General features: G+C 35.0%; 2 protein-coding genes and 1 pseudogene across 13 annotated transcripts in view; 1 reads left to right on the forward strand and 2 right to left on the reverse strand.

Annotated features, from left to right (window-relative positions):
* Positions 1 to 908, reverse strand: part of LOC103402133 (coatomer subunit alpha-1-like) — a 35,442-nt gene extending 34,534 nt beyond the window's left edge. For 5 of the 12 annotated variants that reach the window (XM_070807056.1, XM_070807054.1, XM_070807053.1 and 2 more), the window contains exons 1-2: positions 385 to 532; positions 168 to 280 (exon numbers count right to left, since the gene is read on the reverse strand). Coding sequence is in view for 6 of the 12 variants with exons in the window: in XM_070807062.1 (XP_070663163.1) it covers positions 168 to 280; positions 385 to 479; positions 630 to 756 (335 nt within the window). In the remaining 6 variants the exon portion in view is untranslated. Of the gene's footprint in view, positions 1 to 167; positions 281 to 384; positions 533 to 629 lie in introns of those variants that run through there. The other 7 variants (XM_070807062.1, XM_070807061.1, XM_070807060.1 and 4 more) reach the window with 7 other exon arrangements.
* An 11,658-nt stretch (positions 909 to 12,566) lies between these two features.
* Positions 12,567 to 18,650, forward strand: LOC103422337 (wall-associated receptor kinase 2-like; annotated as a pseudogene).
* Positions 18,651 to 18,922: 272 nt separating this feature from the next.
* Positions 18,923 to 21,162, reverse strand: LOC103408206 (coatomer subunit alpha-2-like). Its single transcript, XM_008347072.3, has 3 exons — positions 20,945 to 21,162; positions 19,724 to 20,525; positions 18,923 to 19,312 (listed from the first exon to the last, which is right to left on the reverse strand). Exons 1-2 carry the CDS (start codon positions 21,160 to 21,162, stop codon positions 19,781 to 19,783), a joined length of 963 nt encoding a protein of 320 aa, XP_008345294.3. The 3' UTR covers positions 18,923 to 19,312; positions 19,724 to 19,780.
* Positions 21,163 to 23,675: the final 2,513 nt, after the last annotated feature.

Here is a 23,675-nt window from a genome sequence, read left to right on the forward strand (position 1 = left end):
AAAAATGTTGTTTCTTTATTTACCTAGTTGATTTTAGCTTTGTTTTTAATTTTCACAAACATTGGTTAATTGCAGGTTGCATACATGGAAAATAAAGAGCATTGTACACTGGAATCATGCTAAATGAAATGTAGAGCTGAGCGAAAGCAGAAGAACGAAATTTTTACCTTCCTGAGTTTGCAGAGGCCGAGACGTTGGAGTTCCTTTTGCCTTTTTGGGGACCACTGGACCGGGGCTTAGAGCGTTCCCTTCTCTCGGCTATACATTGGATTCTCGTGTCCTACACAAAAATTAGAAACAATGCTTAGACATGTGCAGATAGAATATGCAGATAGCTATGTTTCGCAGTCAGTCCATATGCTTGAATTTACAAGGGTTTTATACCTGCTGTTTGTTCGGATTTGTGATCTCCGAGAAGACATCTTTTCTTTTGTTCCGTGCTGAGATATGTGCAGACCACCAAGATGCAATTTTTTTCCCTACGAAACCAACTTTGCACTTTGAGTTTGTTTTAACTCCGTGGGGTGTGTAGTACGAAGATCAACGGATCAACTACATGCATTGTGAACTAGAGCAGATTATGTTATACATTAGAAGATTAAACGAAATGGAGGTCCATTTTTATGTACCTGAGGTGAGATCGGCTGCGATTGCAAGATTGGGAACGCTAGATGACCTCTGTGCCCTCGGATCTGGCGACTCATGGTGGTTTGTCCTGTCCTTTTTCTCAGATTTGCAAAGTTTGGGGGACCTCATGGTGATAAAAACACATGCATGTATACATTACACTCCAATACATAAATCTGAAACGAAAAATAAAAAAAACCACCAATGGAAGAGGGATTTACCTTCATGCATCTTAGCCCTTCAGCTCGCTTCACCATGGATGGGTTAGAGATGTAGAATTATTAGAGACAGGTCATACGCCCACTTCCAACAACATCGATATTGTCCTCAACTTGGTGGGTTAGGATATTTAAACTATTACTTTTCTTTTTGTATGGTCGATGTGAGATTCAACACGCGCCCTCACGTGGAACCCAATAAGTGGGTCACATATGGGAGATCCATATTAGTGGATCATATGTGGAAGATCCATACATCGGCACCTTACATGCAGGGCCAAGGTACCCACCCATTACGTGGTAGTACAATACTGGCCCGCTTCCTAACTCTGATAGGATGTAGAATTATTAGAGAGACGGGTCATACATCTCACTTCCAACAACACTGATATTGTCCACAACTTAGTAATTACCACTTGCACAATCCATCAGGTGTGAGATTTTATCATAAACGACCTCGGTGTTAATTAAAATAAGATCAGGATCATACGGTCCATTTTCAACAACACCGAAATTGTCTCCAACTTGGTAATTACCACCTGCATAATATGTTAGGTGTAAGATTTTATTACAAAATGTTTCGATGATAGTTCTAGTAAGGCTATGATATTTAAACTATTATTTTTTTTTTATAAATGATCGATGTGGGATTCAACAGGAGATACACGGGGGGTGTATGTTGCTGGATTGTTGGTTGCAGAACGGATGACGAAGCTGCTGTGAGATGGAAGGTTTGCAATAATGGAGAATCATTTCGGATTTTCTAGAGAGCGAGTGGCTGAAAGCTTGAAGGAGAAGTCCGAAAATCAGATTATAGAGGCCTAGGGTTTCTAACAAAACAATCAGAAATGAAAATGGGTGGATGGGGCACATGTGTTATGGGAATCCTAAGGAGTTAACCACAAGGATGTGTGACACGTGTCTTCCTAGTGTGCTTCCCGTGTCTGTCCGAGAAGACTGTTTTGAAAATGAAAGAAGGTAGCCGTTTGGTTCTGGGTTCAAGATATGGCAATGGCGGACATTAGGGTTCTTCAGCACGTGAGTGGTTCACGGGTGGGTCCGTGTCTGTCCGTGTGGTCAGCTTTCCTAGCAAATGCATGTGCACTAGCTCGGTTTTTAACGAAATGGGCTGGTGCATTATTTGCTTACGTGGGCTCTCCATGGCTTTTTGTTTGGCTATCCAATTATCAAGTAGCAAGTTCCTACTTCCAGCCTAGGTATCATTGTTCCTTTTTCTTCTTGTTTTTGTTATTTATTCATGGTTTTTTTTTTCTTTTGTCTACTAGTTGTTTCTTTCGATTTGTTAGTTGTTTTTGTCGGTCATTTTTCTTCATTCCTTCTTTATGTTTTTATTTTTTCACACCTTGAGGATAAAGTGTGAAATAAGTTTGGAGGTGGGGAAGTAAAATTTTAGAATTTTAATTTTGTGTCAGTTAAAAATTTTTGTTTTTAAGTTAATATTTATAGATTATTTTAAACGTTAGAACAAATGGACATGGTGAAAATTAATCCCACAATAGAGTCTTTTCTATTTATCGTTGCTTAGACACTAATTTATGAATTGTACTTTGAAAACTTTGCACATCACACCAACAAGATTTGTGGGGAGTGAGATTGAAACATACTTTTTGTCTAAGTGCATTTTCTATTTTCGTTATATATAAAATAAAGTTAGTATGTGTTATAAAGTAGTAATTGTTTCACCCGAGGCTTTGCCTAGTAACCGAGTCAGTCTTGCCTAATCAGCACTGATCCTCGCGTCAAACATTAGAGTTTTGGCATGGGGCAACATGGTTAGTTGGTTTTGTGGCCTTTTCAGCTTTGGTTAATAAGTCCTTAGGGGTGTTCTACACCTAGTGCCCTAAAGCCCTAGTGGTTTGAGAGTCATTGACCTAAAGCTCGCTACATGGGTTAGATCGAAAGCTTAAGAGAACCAACATTGCACGACCACTACTGTTACTAAAAAAAATAAAAAATAAAAAGAGAGAAGAAAAAAAAAAGAAAAGAAAAAAATAATGATTATATAAGTGTGTGAATGAAATAAAAGGGATGAGATGTAAGAGTTTGGTTGAGTCTCCTTAACTATGATGGATCACTTTACACCTAAGGAAGTTTGTGAATTATTTTCTAATTGATTCTAAATGGCTTAAACTTTGTGGTGGGATTGGTTGGAAGTTTTGAACAGATGTTCTAATTTTTAACATTTTCTATGGATTGCAACTTGAAAGTGGAAATTTTGTTTTAGCTAGGTTTTATTTAAGATTTTAGTTCGTTAGATTTTATTTTTGTTTTTTTAGATTTGTTTTGATTGAGGACAAGCAAAAAACTAAGTTTGGGGGTATTTTGATGAGGAGATTTTATATTATTTATTTAACCCTGTTCTTAGTGTATTTTGGTTAATATTTTAGAAAAATTTTGATACTTTGAATTGTATTTTCAATATAGGACTTTCGATTTTCTCTGAAGCAAAATGTGATCAAACGGATGAATTTTGGAGTAATTTCAATTAGAGGACATTCGTGAGTCACTTAGCTTGATCGTATCAAAATATCAGATTTTTCTACCTAGTGGTGATTTTTTTTGGCAATAAAATAAAGGAGCAGTGCGCACTGCTGGAATAGTGACGTTTTGGGCTTGAATTGCATTTTTGGAGCCCAAGATGACCTCTGATGAGTTCGTGGCCTTCTGGAGATGTGTTCAAAACGTCCCGATCTTCAAAATAAGCTATTATGGGCTGGATTTGGAGGATATCTGAGGCTAAAACGTGGCTGGACAAATACTTGGCAGATTCTCCTAGTTTAATTAGGACTGTATTTTCTAAGATATTTTATTTATTATTTGGTTTCCTAGTTGGAACAAAAGATTACATTTTAGGGTTTGTGCTTAGCAACATATATTGCTTTGCCGTTCTTAGTTTTAGAGACGCTTGCTTTTATGAAACTTTGGAGACAGAGAGAATTACTAGGGTTATTGAAGTTTTTCTACCTTAAGGTGTTTTCAATCATTTTCTTCATAATAATATTTTCTATGATTTTAATTATGAGTATACATAACTAATCCGTTTTGTTAGGGTGAAGCCTTGAGCCTTAGCATGAATATGTAATTTTTATTTAATTGCTTATGATTGATTGCATGCATACTTTGAATTATTAATCACCGTGAATAAAAATCTAATTGTCTTGATGATTGGCTACCATTAGGATATTTAGACAAGTAATTTGATGCAATTTTGGTTGGAAGGTTCCCTAAAATTGATGTTGGCTTCTTGTGATTAATAATTGTAATTTCACTTAAGATGAACACCACGTCTTAAGGGTTGTATGATTTTTTAAAGCGTTTTCATAGAGCATAATGAGTTTTTCATGTTCATATTTGATCAGAACGTCCGGACGGGTTGCATATTAGATATACATTCTATGTTGGAGGTTCCAAGTAGAATATAAATTAGAAAAACCTAACCTTCAAAGTAGCATGTGTGGATCATAAGTAATTGGTAAGAATTCATAAGATTGCTAGGTGATGGTGAAACCTAGTGCTTTTATAAATTGGTATTTAAAACTATTTTCTTTTTATCATATTAGTTGTGGGCAAATTTATTATTATTTTTTAATTAAAATTCATTTTAATTTTACCTAAATTCAAAATCACCTTTCTCAATTTTTAGTTTTAAGTAGTTAATTAGGAATTGTTTCTACATAAATTATCCAAATAGTCCTTGAAGAGAACGACCTTGCATGAGCATCTATACTACAACATCCTTGTATTCTTGCAAGCATTTCATGTGATTTTGACCCTATTTGCATAAACAGTAAAAATCTTATCACAGGCCAACAATGAAAGAAGTTGCCATGGAACTGTAAGAAATGAGAATTACAGAAAAGCATGCATGGGGAAAAGCTGAATTTTATTCAGAATAGACTGAGTACTTACTTGGGACACCTAACTCAAATGCTTATCATGTGTCTATTAGAGCTGATTGTGGTCCTAGTACTGGTACAGCTAGTGAGTATGGCAACATGTAGATCCAGATGTTAATTTCATATGATGATGGATGATAATTCACTGCTTGAAATAATCAACTCAACATTGTTTAACATTCTAGCCATAGTGAAATTGTGTTATTTTTCATCACAAACAATCAGTACAACCACATTGGCTAGAGTGGATGTGCTTCCGCTATATACTTAATACCACAACATGTTTGGTCTCATTTTGCAATTTTGTATAATGATCCAAACCATTTATTTTCAAGATCCTCATTCATTGATCATTCTTACGAAAATTCGTTCAAACCTTTGAATTGAGTGTGATTCTGCTTTGGGATTACATTTTATTTTGGGTTTTTATCATAAATAGTCATTGAAATTGACCCACCCCATCAAGATGGTTCCTGAAATTGAAAATCAATCAATGTAGTCCCTGAAATTGGGTGTCGCAAATCAATATAGTCCTTTCGTCATAATTCCGTTAAAAATTATGTTATGTGCTGATATGGCAAATGACGTGGCACATTTTATATTAAAAAACTAAAAACATATTATTAAAAACTAAAAAAAATCATTTAATATATATATTTTTTTTTTCTTCTTCGGGTTGCAGGGGGTGGGGGAGAAGGGTTTTTTTTTTTCTCTCTTCTTCTTCTTCTTCTTCTTCTTCGTCGGGTTGTAGGGGGTGGGGGAGAAGGGTTTTTTTTTCCTTCTTCTTCGGGTTGCAGAGGGTGGGGAAGAAGGGGTTGTATTTTTTTTTTTCCTCTCTCTTCTTCTTCTTCTTCTTCAGGTTGCAGGTGGTAGGGGAGAAGGGGACGGGGGGGTTTGACAAACATGGGTTTTTTTTTAAATAATTGATTATCATTTTAACATTTAAAAAATATTAAATGATTTTTTTTAGTTTTTAATAATATTTTATTAGTTTTTTAATATAAAGTGTGCCATGTCACTTGCCACATCAGCACATAACATAATTTTTTAACGGAGTTATGACGGAAGGACTTCATTGATTTGCGACACCCAATTTCAGGGACTACATTGATTAATTTTCAATTTCAGGGACCATCTTGATGGTGTGGGTCAATTTTACGGACCATTTGTGATAAAAACCCTTTTATTTTCAATAGATATATTCAAGTACCTTGGCCTTTATCTATTGATTGGTCTAACTACTGCACAATTTTCTCTCTCATGGGAATTCAAGTTTCTCATATATGGCAAGGGTAATCAGGTGGCTAATTATTTAGACAACTTTGGTGTAGGTATTCTTGTCCTTCATGTGCAATGGCAGCTTTTGTTTATGATCTTTCGAAGCTTTTGAACTTCTGCTTCTCTTAGACCATCTCCAATCCTGACCTATATTTTTTTTTTCCTTCTATTTTCCCCCCAAATCTAACCCAACCCAAGCTTAAAATTGGACCTAAAACCTAAAACCTAAAACAAAGCCAGATTTAGCCCAGGATTAGTGGGGTAGACCCACCATATATGTATATTTTATATAGTTTTATATTTATAAATTTATTGAATCCAACGGTTAATATCTAATTTGATGAAATTTAACGGTCCAAATTTAAATCTAACGGCTAAAGTAATTAAAAAAAATATTTTATGTGTTTCATATTTTTTTCATAGTGTTTAATGAGTTTCATGGTGTCGGTTAGTGATTTTTCAGTATTTGTCAGAATCTAAATATTTTTTAGGTTAAAATGTTCATAAAATTAAATTAGGATAGTCTACATAATTTTTTCTACATAATTTTTTTCTTTAAAAAAAGTTACTTTAAGAAAAAAAATTAGCCTAAATTTATTCTTTAATAATCTGGGGCTATAATTTTAGGCCATAAGGGTTGGAGTAGAAAAACTGTTTCTAGGTTAAAACCTAAATTTTATGGGCTAAAAATTTTAAGTTTTAGGCCAAGGGTTGGAGATGGTGGAGTTGTTTTATGATTATCTCATGCTCTAGTTTTGAGTTTTCCTTATTGGTTTGAGTCTGAGTCATTCTTTCTAGCTCTACCATTTTCGTTTATTAATTGTTATTTCTAAGGACTTTTTACTATGTGTTATGGTTAGGTTTCTTGTCCTCCCTAATTTATTGTGCTTTTAATTTCTATTTTATTAATATAACAATGTCTTTCCATGATAACAATGCTGGAGTGAATTTGACATTATTGTTTAATTAAAAAAAACGTGAGAAAAGAATAGACAAACATAGTATTGTTGAGAACACAATGAAATGTTCACGATAACAATCTAAATGACTTCCGATTTAGACTAATTTTCGTAACAATGATCTATAAAGGACCTATAAAATGAACAATTCGGATGAAACCACGAAGGATAAGCATGCTTTTACTTATTAATTTGAGATTTACTTATTAATTTGGGAGAATCTCGCGTTCAGATGATGCGACCGTGTTCCTTGCAAGTTTTATATTATTAGATAAACATTAATTTAGTGCAGGTCAAAATTTTCCTATTAATTCATGTTATGTTTGTTGCAAATCCCATCAGTTCATGTTAATCATGGGTTTTTGGTTTGTTCCAAATAGTATAATAATTTATAATTGATATTTTTTCTTCTTTGTAAAGGACTTATTGAAATTCTTTTTGTGAGGGCTGTGTAAGTCTGTGTTTTAAGATTAAAAACAAGAAGGAAAAGCTAGATCCTAGAAAAAACGAACTTGTCAACCTTTTATTGATTTCTAGGAAAACAAGAAAACAATATGTACAATTTCATTTTCCTAGAAACCAATAAAACGTCGATAAGTTTTTGCTTCGCCATCTATCTTTTATTTCTTAAGTTTTTACTAAAAAAAAAAAAGCACATACTATATATGCAGGCTTGACAAAACAATTTCAACAACTCATTTCGAAAGAAAGGAAAGAAAATAATCAACCATAAATTCACTTATGTTTTAAATATGGATGTACGTTGTTTAGTTTAAATGGTTGACATCATGTATGTGCAAGTAATGATATCATGCCTGTGTAAGCAATGATGTCATTACTTGTTCATCATTTGCCTATATAATGAAGGCCAAGGCCACTAACAACAAAGTGAGAAACATACCTAAGAAAAGCAAGAAAAGAGGAAAGGAAGAGAGAACATAAAGAAGAGAGATGCAGAAGAAAATAACAATAAGTCAGGCTAGAGAGAAGAGAGAAAAGAGTTATCTTTATACTCCTATTATTTCAAATAATGAAAGAATATAAGGCTAGAGAGAAGAGAGAAAACAGTAAGAGTTATCTTTATACTCCTATTATTTCAAATAATGAAAGAACATATTGTGTCTTATTTACTTTATTTCACTGCATACAGAGTTTTGAACCCGGTATATATAGGTGGAAGCCTAACACTCTAACCACTAAGAACATCTTCAAAGGAGATGTCAAATTTTAAACCTAAAATTAAAATTTGAAGGCTTATGTGGTACTTTGGCATCTTTTAAACTTTTACTCTCCAACCGATATGTCAAATTTAAACATAAAATAATAATTCATATGTATTTTCTTTGTATTGGGAATGAAAAGAAACAAAAGGATAATGCTTTAAACCAATAAAAAATTAATAAAAAGCATTTAACAATTAATTAAAAAAAATTGGCAGGAAGAGGGAGAGATGTCAATCCATGTCATGCCACATCAGATTTGGCTCATCGGTTGGAAAACGTTAATGCTGTCTTTTGTTACCGTTATTGCTAGTTTGGACAATTTGAATCTCCTTTAGAGATGCTCTAAGTTATGCAAAAAATTCTTTTTTTTAGTTTATTATTATTAAAGGGAGGGGGATTCGAATCTATTACAATAATTTAGAAGAGGGGAGACTAAATTTGATGACTAAATTTGTAAACTAAATAATATATCACAGATAAAAATAAGCACGTTTATCAACACTTAAATGATAAATCAATTATTAAATTTTATGTCTTTTAGTTTCTAAAATTTTGTTTACAAATTATCTCCCTAGTCTTACGTATTAAATGAACTTTACTTGACTCTTTATTTATTTATTTTTACCTAATCTACCCCACCCCTTACCCAAACCCTCACCCACACCCTCACCACTAGGCTATTCCTAGTGGCCAAACTTTACTTGACTTCGCACTCTCCAGTCGCGGATTGACTAATGACCAATGTTATGTCAGGTCGACGCTTTCTTGTGCCTTTCCTGGAAACAAATTAAGAGCAGGGACACATTTTCCCCGAACCCAAAACATTCCACCACGCGTTTTAATCCCTTCCATATATATGTATCTCTTTCTCATATGACTTTGGTTGATTGAATTTATGAGTGGGACCACTTTTCTGAAAGATTGGCCGGTCTTGCTCCTGTGTTTGCTTGGACTTGGAGCATTTGTGTCTGGCCGGTCTTGCTCCTATCTTTAATTTTACAGATGGGTTCGACTGAGGAGTTAATGTGAAGATGTGGTGGTTGGGTGAAATGGCTGGGTGATTAGTGATGTAAATTTAAACTAACCTAAATAATAGATTAATTTAAACCAAATTAAACTCGTAAGCGCACGAATCAATTGTAGTAATATATGTAAATACGAGGTCGATCCCATAAGGATTGCTTTAACACCAATCTAACCAATTAATCACGCAAGACTTAATTAAACAAACAAAAGATAGATTGAATTGAATAATTGAGTAATTGATTAAGACTAAAATTAACAAAAAATAAAATAAAAGACAATTTAAATAAACACATGATACAAGAAAATCTAAAGTTATGAATTCATCAATAACAATCATATTTACTTTTCCTAGAGCCAACTATTATCCATTTACCATGCCAATGTTACGTTCTTTCTAAGGTATGAATTAATCCGTGGTCAGGCATCAACTTTTGTATCTCTACATGATAATCATATCCTATTGGTTAGGCATACAATTAAACACATAAAAACCCATCAAGCATAGAAGAATCATGTCAACCAAATAGGACTAGTTTGATATTGGTCATCCTCACTAGTTTGTCTACTCTTCTTAATCTTAGTTCCAATAAACCTAATTGATATTGGTCATCCTCATAGATTTATCTAAATATCTAGATGCAAAATTCCTAAAGGTGATCAGTCATTAGAAACTCAAACCTAGAATAAAATACCCATAAATATTAAGAATAAACATGGCATATAATCAGATAATAATTAACTAAGTACTTCGCAAATATTCATGTCATGGCTTCATCATAAACCTTAGAAAATAACTTAGTTACACATAGAAATAAAAATAAATGAAAGATAAAACCCGGAGTCCATGGCAAAGCACGTCGAATGGTAGTATGGATGTGTGGTAATATGGGTATGCGGAGGATGATGAATTTTAGGGACCTTATTTATACTAGAAAAACCCTAAAAGGTCTGGGACAAACTCTCCTAAAACAAACAAACTCCTAAACAATTAATGACACAAACTAGGAAAGAATCCTTCTTGGCTTGGAAAACACGTCATCTGTCTTGCACATCAGTTTTGGGGTCGATTTATCTTCTGGAAAATTATGTACAAATATGAGGAACGTAGCTTTATCTCTTATCTTTCCAAGCATATATGACACGTCACTATGAAAAATCGGGAAAGCCTCCAAATCTTCATTCTCCCACAGCTGCGCAATTCTGACGGGAAAACAACTTTTGCGGGATTGATTTGTGAAACTGGAATGAATGGCTTCATGGAAAATTATGAAATTCGGATACAACGATCTTCAGCTTCTTAGCTTCCTTCTCCAATTGGCCTTGCATCAAAACTCATTCGGAAAGTCGAATTATCACCAAAAACGTTCTAAGTGTGCAGATTGGCAGAAACTGAGAAAAGGAAAGTAATAAGGCTCTTTTATAATCAATTCCTTAACAAAACTTAGGGATAATTAATAATTAATATGGTAGATAATGCACCTATCAAATACCTCCAAACTATGCTTTTGCTAGTCCTCGAGCAAAACAAAAATAAAAGACAACAATGAAACAAAAGACCTTCCATACATTAGCCTCAAAGCAATCTAGAGACGGTCACCAAACTTAAGAGAATTAAACATTTTTCAAAATAGAATTAACCAAGCCTTACACAACATTCTCAGGTGTAGTGAGTGAAATAACCAATATCAATACAACTTACTTACTCAACCCGGACAGGTATATGCAAACCAAAGCTTCCACTTCAAATCCTCCACCATGAATATCACTCATAAAGAAATCACACATTAAATGATTTTATATCTACATTGTATTTTATTTATCTATCATTATCTATTTACACCCAACATTATTTCCGAAAGTGCCCTTACTTATCAAAACCCAACTCAATTAAACTTCTTTTTACATCCAACTCAATCTACTTAAAAATAAAGCCCTAACCAGTTCATCATTTAAATTAAATTAAAAATCATTTAATAAATCAATAATTAAAATAAAAGCTAGAATTAAATGATGATTGTGGCATACGGGTAGTCTTCTTCTTCCTTCCCCATTCAATCCTGCTTCTTCTCCCGTTTCTTCTTCCACGCCAATTCTTTCATGCCATATTTTTTCGCTCCCTTCTCTAGATTATTAATACGCATCTATCATTTTTTTTAATGAATTTAATTTTTTTAGTGTATTTATTTCTTCTGCTTTCTCTCAATCTCCATTGTGTAGCAAGATAAATTTTTCTTCGGGTCTTGATCAGAGTTGACGTTAGTGGTGTTGTGGTGAGGGATGAAGGTTTCCTGACGATACGTACTTGAGATTCCTTTAATTTGATTATAAGTAGGAACAAGATGGAGTCCTTAATGACTCATAGTGTTAAATCTTCAACCCCCAGTGTCATTTTTCTATGAACAAAAAGGTTTTGGTAAATATTCCAATGGAGATCGAAAGAAAGAAGAAGAATAAACAGACTAAAAAATATATAAATTCATAAAAATAATGGTAAATGCTTACCAATAATCCAAACAGGGGAGCGTCGATGAACCTTTGCCGTATGAGAATTAGTTGAGATTATGGAAGTCCGCACTAACGTGAAAAAAAACTTGAGTGAAAAAATATGGCGTGAAAGAACTGGCGGAAGAAGAAGCATGATTTAATGGAGAAGGATAAAAATATGGCGTGAAAGAATTGGTGCAAGAAGAAGCATGATTGAATGGAGAAGGAAGGAGAAGATTCATCGTATGCCACAATCACCATTTAATTCCAGCTTTTATTTTAATTATTCATTTATTAAATACTTGTTAATTTAAATTAAATTCTGATTAATTTAAATAATGTGGCTGTCCACATCAAATGCTACATAAGATGATATATAAATGTGGTATAAAAACATGGTAAGAATAGCATTATTAAAAAAAGAAAGAAAATAATGAATAAATTCACTTGAGGTGTAAATAATAGATTCACTTGGCTTTATTTATTTATTTGTATATTCCAAGTTGATTAAGGTAATTAAGTAATCTTATTGACTTAAATAATTAAATAAACTTGGCTTGACACTAATGACTCAATACTAAGTCTTTATTTTTTATTTTTTGTTTGGTCAGAACTCAGTACTAAGTGAGATCGATATTTTCTTGTGCTCGTCCTGGAAATAAACCGGACAAAGCCTAATGGTGGACTAAAACAATAACAGACAAATCAGCCAAGATGAGGAACAGAAAATATGCCACCATGCGTTTTAATCCCTTCCATTTATATTAAATCCTACAGAAGGCCAACCATGCTCAAGGCAACGCTAATCGACTAATGACTAATACTAAGTCAGGTGGATGTTTTCTTGTGCATTTCCTGGAAATAAATGGGACAAAGCCTAATTGTGGACTAAAACAATAACAGACAATTAAGAATAGGGACACATTTTCCCCCAACGCAAAATATTCCACCACGCGTTTTAATCCTTTCCATATATATATTCCTACGGAAGGCCAACCTTCTTAATTAGCAGTTCCTTAATTTCTTGGATCCATCACCTGCTTGGATTTTATTCTCTGCTACTGCTAGGATCTGCTCGACCCTTTTCAGTTAATAATATATGGCGTTACATAGGAGGATGCATATTTTGCATCTCTCTTTAGTAATGGTGGTAGTTGTTACAATTTTACTAGCAACTCCAACTCCAACAACAGCTCAATCTCTCCTTCCGCCTCAGCTGGCACGGCCTGGCTGCCCTAACCATTGTGGTAATCTCACAATTCCATACCCATTTGGCATAGGCTCTGCTTGCTACCTCGACCACCGGTTTGAAATCACTTGTGACATTTCCACTCAACCGCCAACAGCACGTTTGTTGACGGGCAATGTCAAAGAAATTACCAACATATCTCTTTATGACGGTGAGCTCCAAATACTACAGTTCGCAGCCCGTGATTGTTATGATGCTCAAGGCAACAGGACCGAATATAACCGCTCCGAGCTCTGGGTGTCTCCTCCTTACACCATCTCCAAAACCAAAAACATGTTCGTTGCGGTTGGATGCGACACATATGCGCTTTTTAAAGGTTACCAGGGCGAAGAAATGCACAGAACTAGGTGTATGTCCATATGTGACAATCTTACCAACGCTACCGATCAGTTGGATACTTGCTCTGGCGTTGGATGTTGCCAAACTAAAATCCCCGGTGGGCTGAAAAATGGGACTGTGTACTTGGGAAGCTTTGACAATTATTATTTTGTGGGGGACTCCAACCGATGCAGCTACGCGTTCCTTGTGCAAGAAGACGAGTTCAACTTTACAAGTACAAGTCTTCGAGAACTAAACAATACAACCCGGCTTCCGGCAATTCTTGATTGGGAAATTGGGAATGAGTTATGTGACATTGCAGCTAAAAACAAGAGCACTTTTGCATGCAAGGCAAATAGCACCTGCGATAATCGGTCTTCAGGCTACATATGTCGGTGCCGGCCAGGTTACGAAGGGAACCCATACCTCCCAGATGGTTGCCGAGGTAAATAAATCTAGACACCATTTGACCATTTGATTATTATCATAAACAATTTTGCGTTTGTCAAAACATCTTGTTTGTATGTTTGTATGTATGTATGTATGTCTACTTATTTCATTATGGTTAAACAACTAAATTATTAATTTGCTTGACTTTCTTGCATATATGATTGTATTGTCAGTGTCAGTTGACGGATTCAACACACTTTTGATCCCTTTATTGTCGCATCCCGACCCGGGACGGACCACTTTCCGGGCCCATTCCACTACCGTAACACGATATTGTCCGTTTTGGGCCATGACTACACCCTCACGGTTTTGTTTCTTGGAACTCACACGAGAATTTCCCAGTAGGTCACCCATCTTGGGATTGCTCTCGCGCGCTACTCGCTTAACTTCGGAGTTCCGATGGAACCCGAAGCCAGTGAGCTCTCAAAATGCCTCGTGCTAGGTAGGGATAGGAATATACATTTAAGAATCACTCCCCTGGGCAATGTAGGATGTTACATTTATATCTTACTAGCATCTTGTCACAAGTGGCAATTTGTTCTTTTACATTATTTATTTATTTATTTTTGTTTAGTTTGATTTCTTTTTAAATTAAATTGTTTTATTTTAGAATCCTGATTAGGAAGGAATATTATGAGAATACAGTACTAAAAGCTTCACCATTTTGGTGTGCTCACTTTATATACTAGCCTCACTAAAAGCTTCACTATTTTGGTGTGCTCACTTTATATATTCTAGCATCTTCTCACACGCCTACATGTATGGTAATTGACTCTTTTTTATTGTTTTAACTTTTTTTTTTAATTTTACTTATTTTAAATATTATTTTTATTAGAATATATTTTGAAAAATAATGAACTATTAGAATATATTTTGAAAAATAATGAACTTACTAACAACCCTACATGATTTTTTGTTTGAAATCCTAATGGAGAAGGGCAATTTGGGTATTATGAAAGATTCACCATTTTTGCCTTCTCTCTTTATATATAGGTAAATTATATGTTGTAAAGTACTAGTAGTAAAAAACCGCATTATTCAGCAAATAATTGTCACTTTTGTTGGGGTGACTATAATATTAGTACGGAAAAATTGTTCATGGTAATAGAAAAAGCACGCACCATGCGGTAATAAGCTAAAAGAACATTTTATGTTATAGTGGCTTTAAAACATTAAAACAAAAATAAATTAGGTTTTCGTTCCTTATTTTTCTTTCTCATTAATTGAATTTTATTTTTTTTATTTTTTTAATCAAAGTCCTTTGACTTTTGTCCATGTTATTATTTGAATATTAAATTATTTCAATGTCATCATATGTCAATTCTAAAAATGAAAACCACAACAAGTAGCCCAGTGGTAAAGGCGCGGACTGCGACTTCCCAATAAACAAAAAAATGTGGGAGGTGCCGGGTTTGATGCTTCGAGCTGGTGTGTCTGCTTGACTATGACCACAAGCAAGGTGAAATTCCTCATAGCCTCTCTAGACGCGGAATGGGTGGATAATCGTGACTTGCCACTAGTTAAAAGTAAAAATAAAATTCTAAAAATGAAAAACTTATTAATCATTTCCACATATACTTTTTAGTATTTCATATATTTTTTATTTTTAATTTGTATTCACTTTTTTATACCAATATTCTTTTTAGTTTTAATTTGTACCCATAATTTTAAATTTTAATATTTACCATATTTTTTAATTTAATATGGACCCATATTTTTTTGGTGAAATGCTAATTACACGCATTTATTTTATGTTTTAAGATATATCAATAGTTATTTTTTTTTAAATATTAATGAAAAGGGCTTGAAAACTTTGAGTTTTAACGATAAGGACAAAATAAAAGGTAAAGTGAATAGTACAAGGATTGACTTTTTACTGTAAAAATGTGGTTTTTCGTTAAACTGAACAGTACCGGAAGCTTTTGTTAAATTTCCCTTTTTTTTGTTAGAACTATGTGAAGACAATATTACTCTATTATTGATTTTTTAAGTAATTATTATATTGTAAAATACTTTTAAAATTTGTTTAAATTTCATAATTTGTTGGATTGAATGCATAGATGCAAGAGTTAAATCTCTTAAATGAGCTAGGAAACTCAATCAAAATATTCAAATAAATAAGATTTAAATTTAACAATTAGGTTGACTAGACCGGAATCAAAATGACCCTTAAAATAATGAGAGTTTTAACGAAAAGCCCACGGTACTGTTCACTTTAACGAAAAACCATATTTTTACACTAAAAAGTCAAACATGGTACTATTCACTTTACCCTTTATTTTGTCTTTATCGTTAAAACTCAAAATTTTCAAGCCATTTTCATTAGTTTTCCTTAAAATAATATGCAAGTTTAGCTGACCAATTAGCCACAGGTGCTGTTGCTCTGTGAAGATAGTGCCCACAATCTAATAGTAATGGTGCCCAATTACTAAATTTGCCGTGGATTGTCAAATCTGTGGGTTCATGAACTGTTTCCTTTAGCATTTTTTAGTAGCGAGTTAACAAAAAGTCTCAAAAGTGGGATTTAATTTTTACCTATTGTTCATAGATTTAATTCATTCTTTTTCTGTTCAGATATTGATGAGTGCGAGGCTCCAGACTCCTGCAGTACTGGAACCTGCATAAATACAGCGGGAAGTTACACTTGTAAATGTCCGAAAGGGTACAAAAATGACGATCAGGATAAAAAAAAGTTGCATCAAGGACGACGGTCGAGCAAAGCTCAGTCTCCTGCTTATTATTTCACTAGGTACGCATATGTTAGTTTTATTTTACTTTTTCTTTAAGCGCGTGTTTTTGCATATACAATGGATATTGGTGGAGGGAAAAGTTGAACTCGGGTCTTGTGTGCGGACCAAGATTGTCTACCCTTCACTTACCATCCATTTCTCATCCCCCTCCTATTTGAACGGTCAATGTTAAGTTATGTCAATATTTTATATTGATTTTTTTATAGAGATAATAAGACAAAAAGCAATAACAATATAAAATGTTGACGTGGTTTAACCGTGACCGTTCAAATAGGAGGGGATCAGAAGGGCAAGATAAGTGGAGGGTAGACAATCTTGGTCCCTTGTGTGCGAACTTAGTTACAAATCTCTTGCCTGGATTGTTAGTTTATTATTTACATATGTCACATCATACAGTCCTAGTCTAAAATTCTAAACTTGCTAATTCTTTTTTGAACAATTGCACTCAAATTTTGTTTACTTGGCCCACTTTTAGATCCAAAACTTTCAAACACATATCAGAAGTGCTCTCTGAAAGACAGGTTTTCAAATCAATATTGTTAAGAATGTACGTACAAATGATTAAATATTCTCATTGTGTAGCATATGTCATTTTTTGTTACAAAATATCACTTTGCTCTAAAACAAGAAAAGTAGTCACCAGACGACAAAAACAAGATTAATACATTGATGATTTGCTCTGTATAATTTCTTGTAATTCATGTAATCATCTTTGCAGGTGCCAGTGGAGGCTTCTTGCTTTTACTAAGTGGATCTTCTTGGATGTATTGGGGAATGCAGAGAAGAAAACTCAAAGAAAAGTACTTTAAAGAAAATGGTGGCTTATTGTTACAACAAAAAATCGCTAGTGAAGGAGGCTCTGTGGAGACAACAAAAATTTTCACAGCAGAAGAACTTGAGAAGGCAACAAACAATTACCATGAAAGTAGAATCCTTGGTGAAGGAGGCTATGGAATAGTTTACAAAGGAATATTAGCAGCAGATAACAATAAAGTGGTTGCCATAAAAAAGTCTAAAATTTGTGTCCTAACGCAGAAGGAGCATTTTGTCAACGAGTTGCTTGTTCTTTCTCAAATCAACCATAGAAATGTGGTGAGGTTATTGGGTTGTTGTTTGGAGTTAGAAGTTCCTCTACTAGTTTACGAGTTTGTCGCTCACGGCACTCTCTTTGAGCACATACATGGCAAAAAGAGGAAAGGATCATCATTTTCATTGGAATTACGACTCAAGATAGCAGCTGAAACTGCTGGAGCACTAGCATACTTACACTCCTCAGCTCTGATGCAAATCATACATCGAGATGTGAAACTGACAAATATACTGTTGGATGAAAATTACACGGCAAAAGTGTCAGACTTTGGAGCTTCACGATTGATTCCTCTTGATCAAGCCCAGCTTACAACTTTAGTGCAGGGTACATTCGGATACTTAGACCCTGAATACTTCCTCACGAATCAACTAACAGATAAGAGTGACGTCTATAGCTTTGGAGTTGTCCTTATGGAGCTACTAACAAGCAAAGTGGCACTTGCTTTTGACAGGCCTGAGGAAGAGAGAAACCTAGCAAACTTCTTTGTTTGTTTAATGGAAGAGGATCGCCTGAATGAAATTCTCGATGATGACATACTCAACGAGAGAAACATCGAGACAATAAAAACAGTGGCCAATCTAGCAAAAAGATGTGTAAGGTTAAAAGGGAAGGACAGGCCAACAATGAAAGAAGCTGCCATGGAGCTGGAAGGAATGAGAATCACAGAAAAGCATCCATGGGGAAAAGCTGAAATTTGTTCAGAAGAGACTGAGTGCTTACTTGGGCGAGTTAACTCAGATGCTTATCCTGTGGATGTTAGAGTTGATTGTGGTCCTAGTACTGGTACAACTATTGGGTATGACAGCATGCAGATCCAGCTGTTAATTCCATATGATGATGGAAGATAATTCACTGCTTCATATAATCAACTCAACATTGTTTACCATTCTAGCCATAGTGAAATAGTGTTATTTTTCATCACAGACTATAAGTGTAGCCGCAATAGCTAGAGCCGATGTGCTTCCTCTGCACCCTCGAGTTTGAATTTTTCTTTTGCTGTAGTTTAGATTTAGTTGAAAGTAAAGTATCGCTTGTATAAAATAAAATACGATTATTCATCATTTTGACATGTTTTTATTTAGGGTATGTATCAGAGCATTAGGTGGTGGAGATCCCAACCTTTGCACGTAAGAAGTGGCCCAACACCAAAAACTATAGCTAATTTCTTCTTCAAAATAAGTATGAGTTTGGAAGATCCCGAGTTACATGCTTATGACATTCCGTACTTAATTAGTGTATATGATAATTAATTGTTAATATGGTAGTGAGAAATATTTCAAAAAATAAAGTTATAGAAAGAAAAAAAAAAATTCCCATACCACTAAAGTCGGTGAAGTAATAGGTAAGTGCAATACCAGTTGGGTGCAAAAGTGAACAGTTGGTTACAACAACGACTCGCGAGTCAACGAGGAGGGATCGATGGAGACAACAACAATCTTTACAGCAGAAGGACTTGAGAAGGCCACAGACTACCACCATGAGAGCAGAAGAACTTAAGGCAGTGGTTGCCCTAGAAAAGTCGAAAATCGGAGCTTCAACCCAAATGTGGTGAAGCTATTGGGTTGCTATAGTTTAGCACCGGTGCCATGTTCATGAGTTCATCAGCAGGGGAACCATTTGATCATCTTCGTAGCATAAAGAGCAAGGAATCATCGCTTTCATGGGAGTTACGACTGAAGATCGCAGCAGAAACTGCTGGAGCACTGGCGTACTTACACTCCACCTCCATGCCAATCATACACCAAGATGTGAATATAATTAGCACAAAGTTACTCAGGCACACAAGAAATGAAATACATTCCAAACACAACATAGTCAAAATCCAGGCAGATTGACATTTCTCGGATGGAATTCAAAAACGGGTTTTAACGCGAAAATGGTGTCTACGATATATGAGAGTTCAAAGTCACAAATCTCAGGAAAAGCAAGTAATCTACCAACTCAATCTAATTTGTTTATTTTCTAAAGTCACAAGAATCGCCTAGACCAAAATGCTCAACCTGTTCATTACAGCGAAATCATGATCACGTACCTTGAAATAAAATTTGAAATAGAAATACAAGAGAAGCACACAACCTAATCAAATTGCGTTCTTTAACATAGAAACCCTGCTCAAGGAGATGAGAAAACTAACATAACCGTTGTCGTACTTGAAGGTTGGAAAAATTGCTCCCACTTGAGCAGCAGGAGATCATCTTATCTGGGTAGGAGAACAGAGCAAACCAGACGCATCTGATCCAACCACTGAAAGATCACAAACAGTACAGAGCTTCCCTTCCTGGTCCGGAACAAACCGAGAACTGCAGTATGCGCATGACACATCCTTCTGTCCACGGTAAATAGGCACATATGTTGCCCCACAAACCACAAATGGGTTTCTGAAATCATAGTTTAGCTGGGTTGCATCAGTCATGTTCTTTTCAGCAGCTTGCAGGATTTGTCTTGCAGTCTTTGCATGGTTTTCAATGGTGGGGTTGGTTTCCAAAAGTCGCCTGGCAAGGTTAGCTGCCGTGTTGAGATTACCAGCCTTATAGCAAACACTCATGGCCTTTAGTTCAAGATCTTCAAGATCCCATCCTCCCTCCTCATTTTCCTCGTGTGCTTCCTCATCATCCAGCACTGCACTGATGTCTCCATTTGGAATATTGTCTACGTCAACAAGATCCAACTCCTCTCCCCAATCAGCATCTGCAGCCTCTTCATAATCTTCCTCAACATTCTTGCCTACATTATCAAGACCACCCTCAAATATTCCTCGCATGACCCTCAACAAGGGCCAATCTCCTCCGCAGATGATTGGCGTTGGTGGTAACAAAAGAGAAGGAGATTTCACCTTGGGTAAAACAGGAACATTATCTCCCAGTTCAGCCGCCAAACGTTCAGCAATATCATGGAGCCCATGAATTACAGCTGTGCTAAAGCAAGAGGTAAATGACCTGCATTCTCCAAGATCTTAACACGCTCTCTGATGTCACCCAAATACAAAGCATTGTGGAACTGGCCCATCACATCATTCTTGACTTCAGCAATTTTCAACATTTTGGACAATTTATCCAAGTTTCCAGTCACAAGATATAAGAATGATAGCCGTTCAAAATTCTCTGTCCTCTGATGTGCATATTCTACAATGCCTGCATTACCCTGACGAAGGGCCTCCACTCCCAATCGATTTCCTTGGCAGAAGCAACAGAATCTGGATGTTCCCTCTCCCTAGTGCCAAGTTGAAGCGAGTCCTCTCATCCTTCACAAAATGAAGGGCAAGTTGGAAGAACCACGCCTTCGAATAGGGATAATCTGAGTGGCTCTCTGGGTAGAGAACTCATAGAAACGGAGAAAACGATCTTTAACATAGTACATTGAATCACCGCTAACAGAAAAGGCAGGACGCTCCCTCTCCAATTTGAAGACAATCATGCCACCATCATGGCCAGCAGCCAAGAGGTTCATTTCAGGATGTGCTGAAAGAATCCAGAATCTATCATGGCCAGCAATCAAGAGCAGCCGGTTCAACAAAATCATTTCTACTTGAATAATTTCCCATCCTGCTTCCACTAGGTGCTTCCCGTAGCACATTTAGTCATCCTCCCATAACGGACACCCTTGCCCCCATCTCTCTCTGCAAATCCCTGAATCTCGTAGCCACGATTATCAACACGTGTGCATAGAGAGAGTCCAAAACGCTGTCCATTCGCACAGTGCAATTTCATCCCCTACTCTCTCCAATCTGTCAGTCCTTCTGTCCTTCTTCGCCAACAACAACAGGCCTACCGAAGCAAAAGCCAAAAGCCCAGATGCAGCCCAAACGCTCAAAACCGGTTTTTAAGGTGATGGCAAAACCGTAAATGTAACCAAATTTACACAGTGGCATAGACATAAATACATCAAAAGAACAGGCGGTGGCAATTTTGTAAATAAAATGAAATCCGGCCACAATCACTGTTCAGGTGAACAGTGCAATTGGATTTCTTACTTTAGACTAAAGTAATGATCTATTAAACTTCTTAATGTGAGGAGAAATTTTTCATTGTTACGGAAACATGAGGGGTACATCAAGTGTTTTTATGCAAGTGGTGAAAATTTTTATTTTTTAAGTTATTAACTTTTTAATACACATATCATACCATTAGCATAGTGACAAGTGGTGTATCATCCCGTATTCCAATCACACTAAAAAATCTGTCTGAGAATGGTGTAAGTCTGTGTTTTAAGATTAAAAACAAGAAGGAAAAGTTAGATCGTAGTACAAAGACCTTATCAACCTTCTATACGTTTCTAGAAAACAAGAAAACAATATCTTCAATTTCATTTTTTCAGAAACCAATAAAACGTTGATAAGTTCTTGCTCCACCATCTATCTTTTCTTTCCTGTTTTTACTCAAAATACACAGACTATGCAGCCCTCACAAAAGTATTTAAACGACGGAAATTTTATTTGAACCCATATTTTGTATCTCAACATCCAGCTTATTTTTTATACCCATATTGTATTTTATTTATCTATCATTATCTCTTTACACCCAACGTTATTTCCAAAACAACCCTTACTTATCAAAACTCAACTCAATCAAACTTCTTTTTACACCCATAAAAAATAAAACTCTAACCAGTTCATCGTCTCCATGGAGCAAATCTCCTTCTCTCTCTTTAAAAAATCCTTTCATCTCCCATGGTTGTCATTCTGCACCCCATCTACTCCTTTGTAGTCATCAAAACCTCTTCCTCTTCCTTTTCTTCATCATTTGACATCTCTAAATTTCTAGAGCATTAATTAGCTTAATAATTGGTATGTGTTCAATCGATTGATTCAATTTTTACGTATTGATTCCTTTTTCTTTTCAATTAAATGAGCTTTTGGTTATAGTGTTTAATGAGTTTGGTATGTTTCAATTAAATGAGAATCTTCTAGACTCTATATTCCTATATGTGGTAGAAAAATGGGTATGTCCATGATAACTTTTGGTAGATTAATGAATATTTTTAACCGTTGATAGTTTTTTTTTTTTCTTGTCGAAATATGCATGAAACATACACATTTGTCCCTTCATGCCACTTGGTTATAAGCAAACATCATGCATTTACTAATACTATTCCAAGTCATGCATGAAACCTACACATTTGTCCTTACATCTAACTTACTAATGCTATCGCTTGACTTAAACAAAAAATCGAAATGTATGTAGTGGATAAACACAATCTCAAACTTTATTGAACTCACATAACAACGATAAATAAAGGCATTATCACAACTTAGGGGTGGTGAGCAATCCCATTAAAATAGAACTTAATATATACATATTAAAAACAAAAACAAATTGATGCAATGAAACATACACATGTCCCTTCATGCCACTTGATTATAAGCAAACATGCATGAAACCTACACATTTGTCCCTTAATGCCACTTGATTATAAGCAAACATCATGCATGCACAAGTTATTTACTAATTAGTATTACTACTATTCAGCTATCATGACCGTTTTTTTTTCTGTTACTCATACGCCCAAGACATTGTAAATAATGTTGATTATTCAAAACGAATCAAAACTAGTTGCACAGGGTCACAGTCAATGATACTCCCAACTTGATAAAGAAAGAAAAACAAGGAAATCAACTTCCAAACAAAAATAAAATGTATATAAATATAGAACATTATTATTAGCACTCCAAAAATCTCATTTGGCACTCCAAACTTTATATAATTAGAAAGAAAAATACACTTGTGCAAAGTGTAGAATGAGATTATTTGAGTGCTAATAACAGTTCCCTAAATATGTCTTAACAAATATTGTACGTGGCATTAACTTAGACTTCACGAATAGACTTATAATTTCGAGTATCTAATAAATTTCCAGATTAAAAATATTCATCGATCTACAAAATTTTCTCATGAAGGTACCCATTTTTTTGCCACAGATACCAATATAGAGGCTAAAAGACAATACGATATTAAATTCATATGTGGTCGAGATATTTATGAATTTAATCATTAAAATGCATAAGCTCAATTATACATTCAAGTTAGATCAATTCCCGAAGTTTTAGTCAACAATAAAACTGCTTACCTATGAGTTCACCTATAAAACGT

Source organism: Malus domestica, chromosome 10, assembly GCF_042453785.1.
Source record: "Malus domestica chromosome 10, GDT2T_hap1".
Taxonomy (NCBI): domain Eukaryota; kingdom Viridiplantae; phylum Streptophyta; class Magnoliopsida; order Rosales; family Rosaceae; genus Malus; species Malus domestica.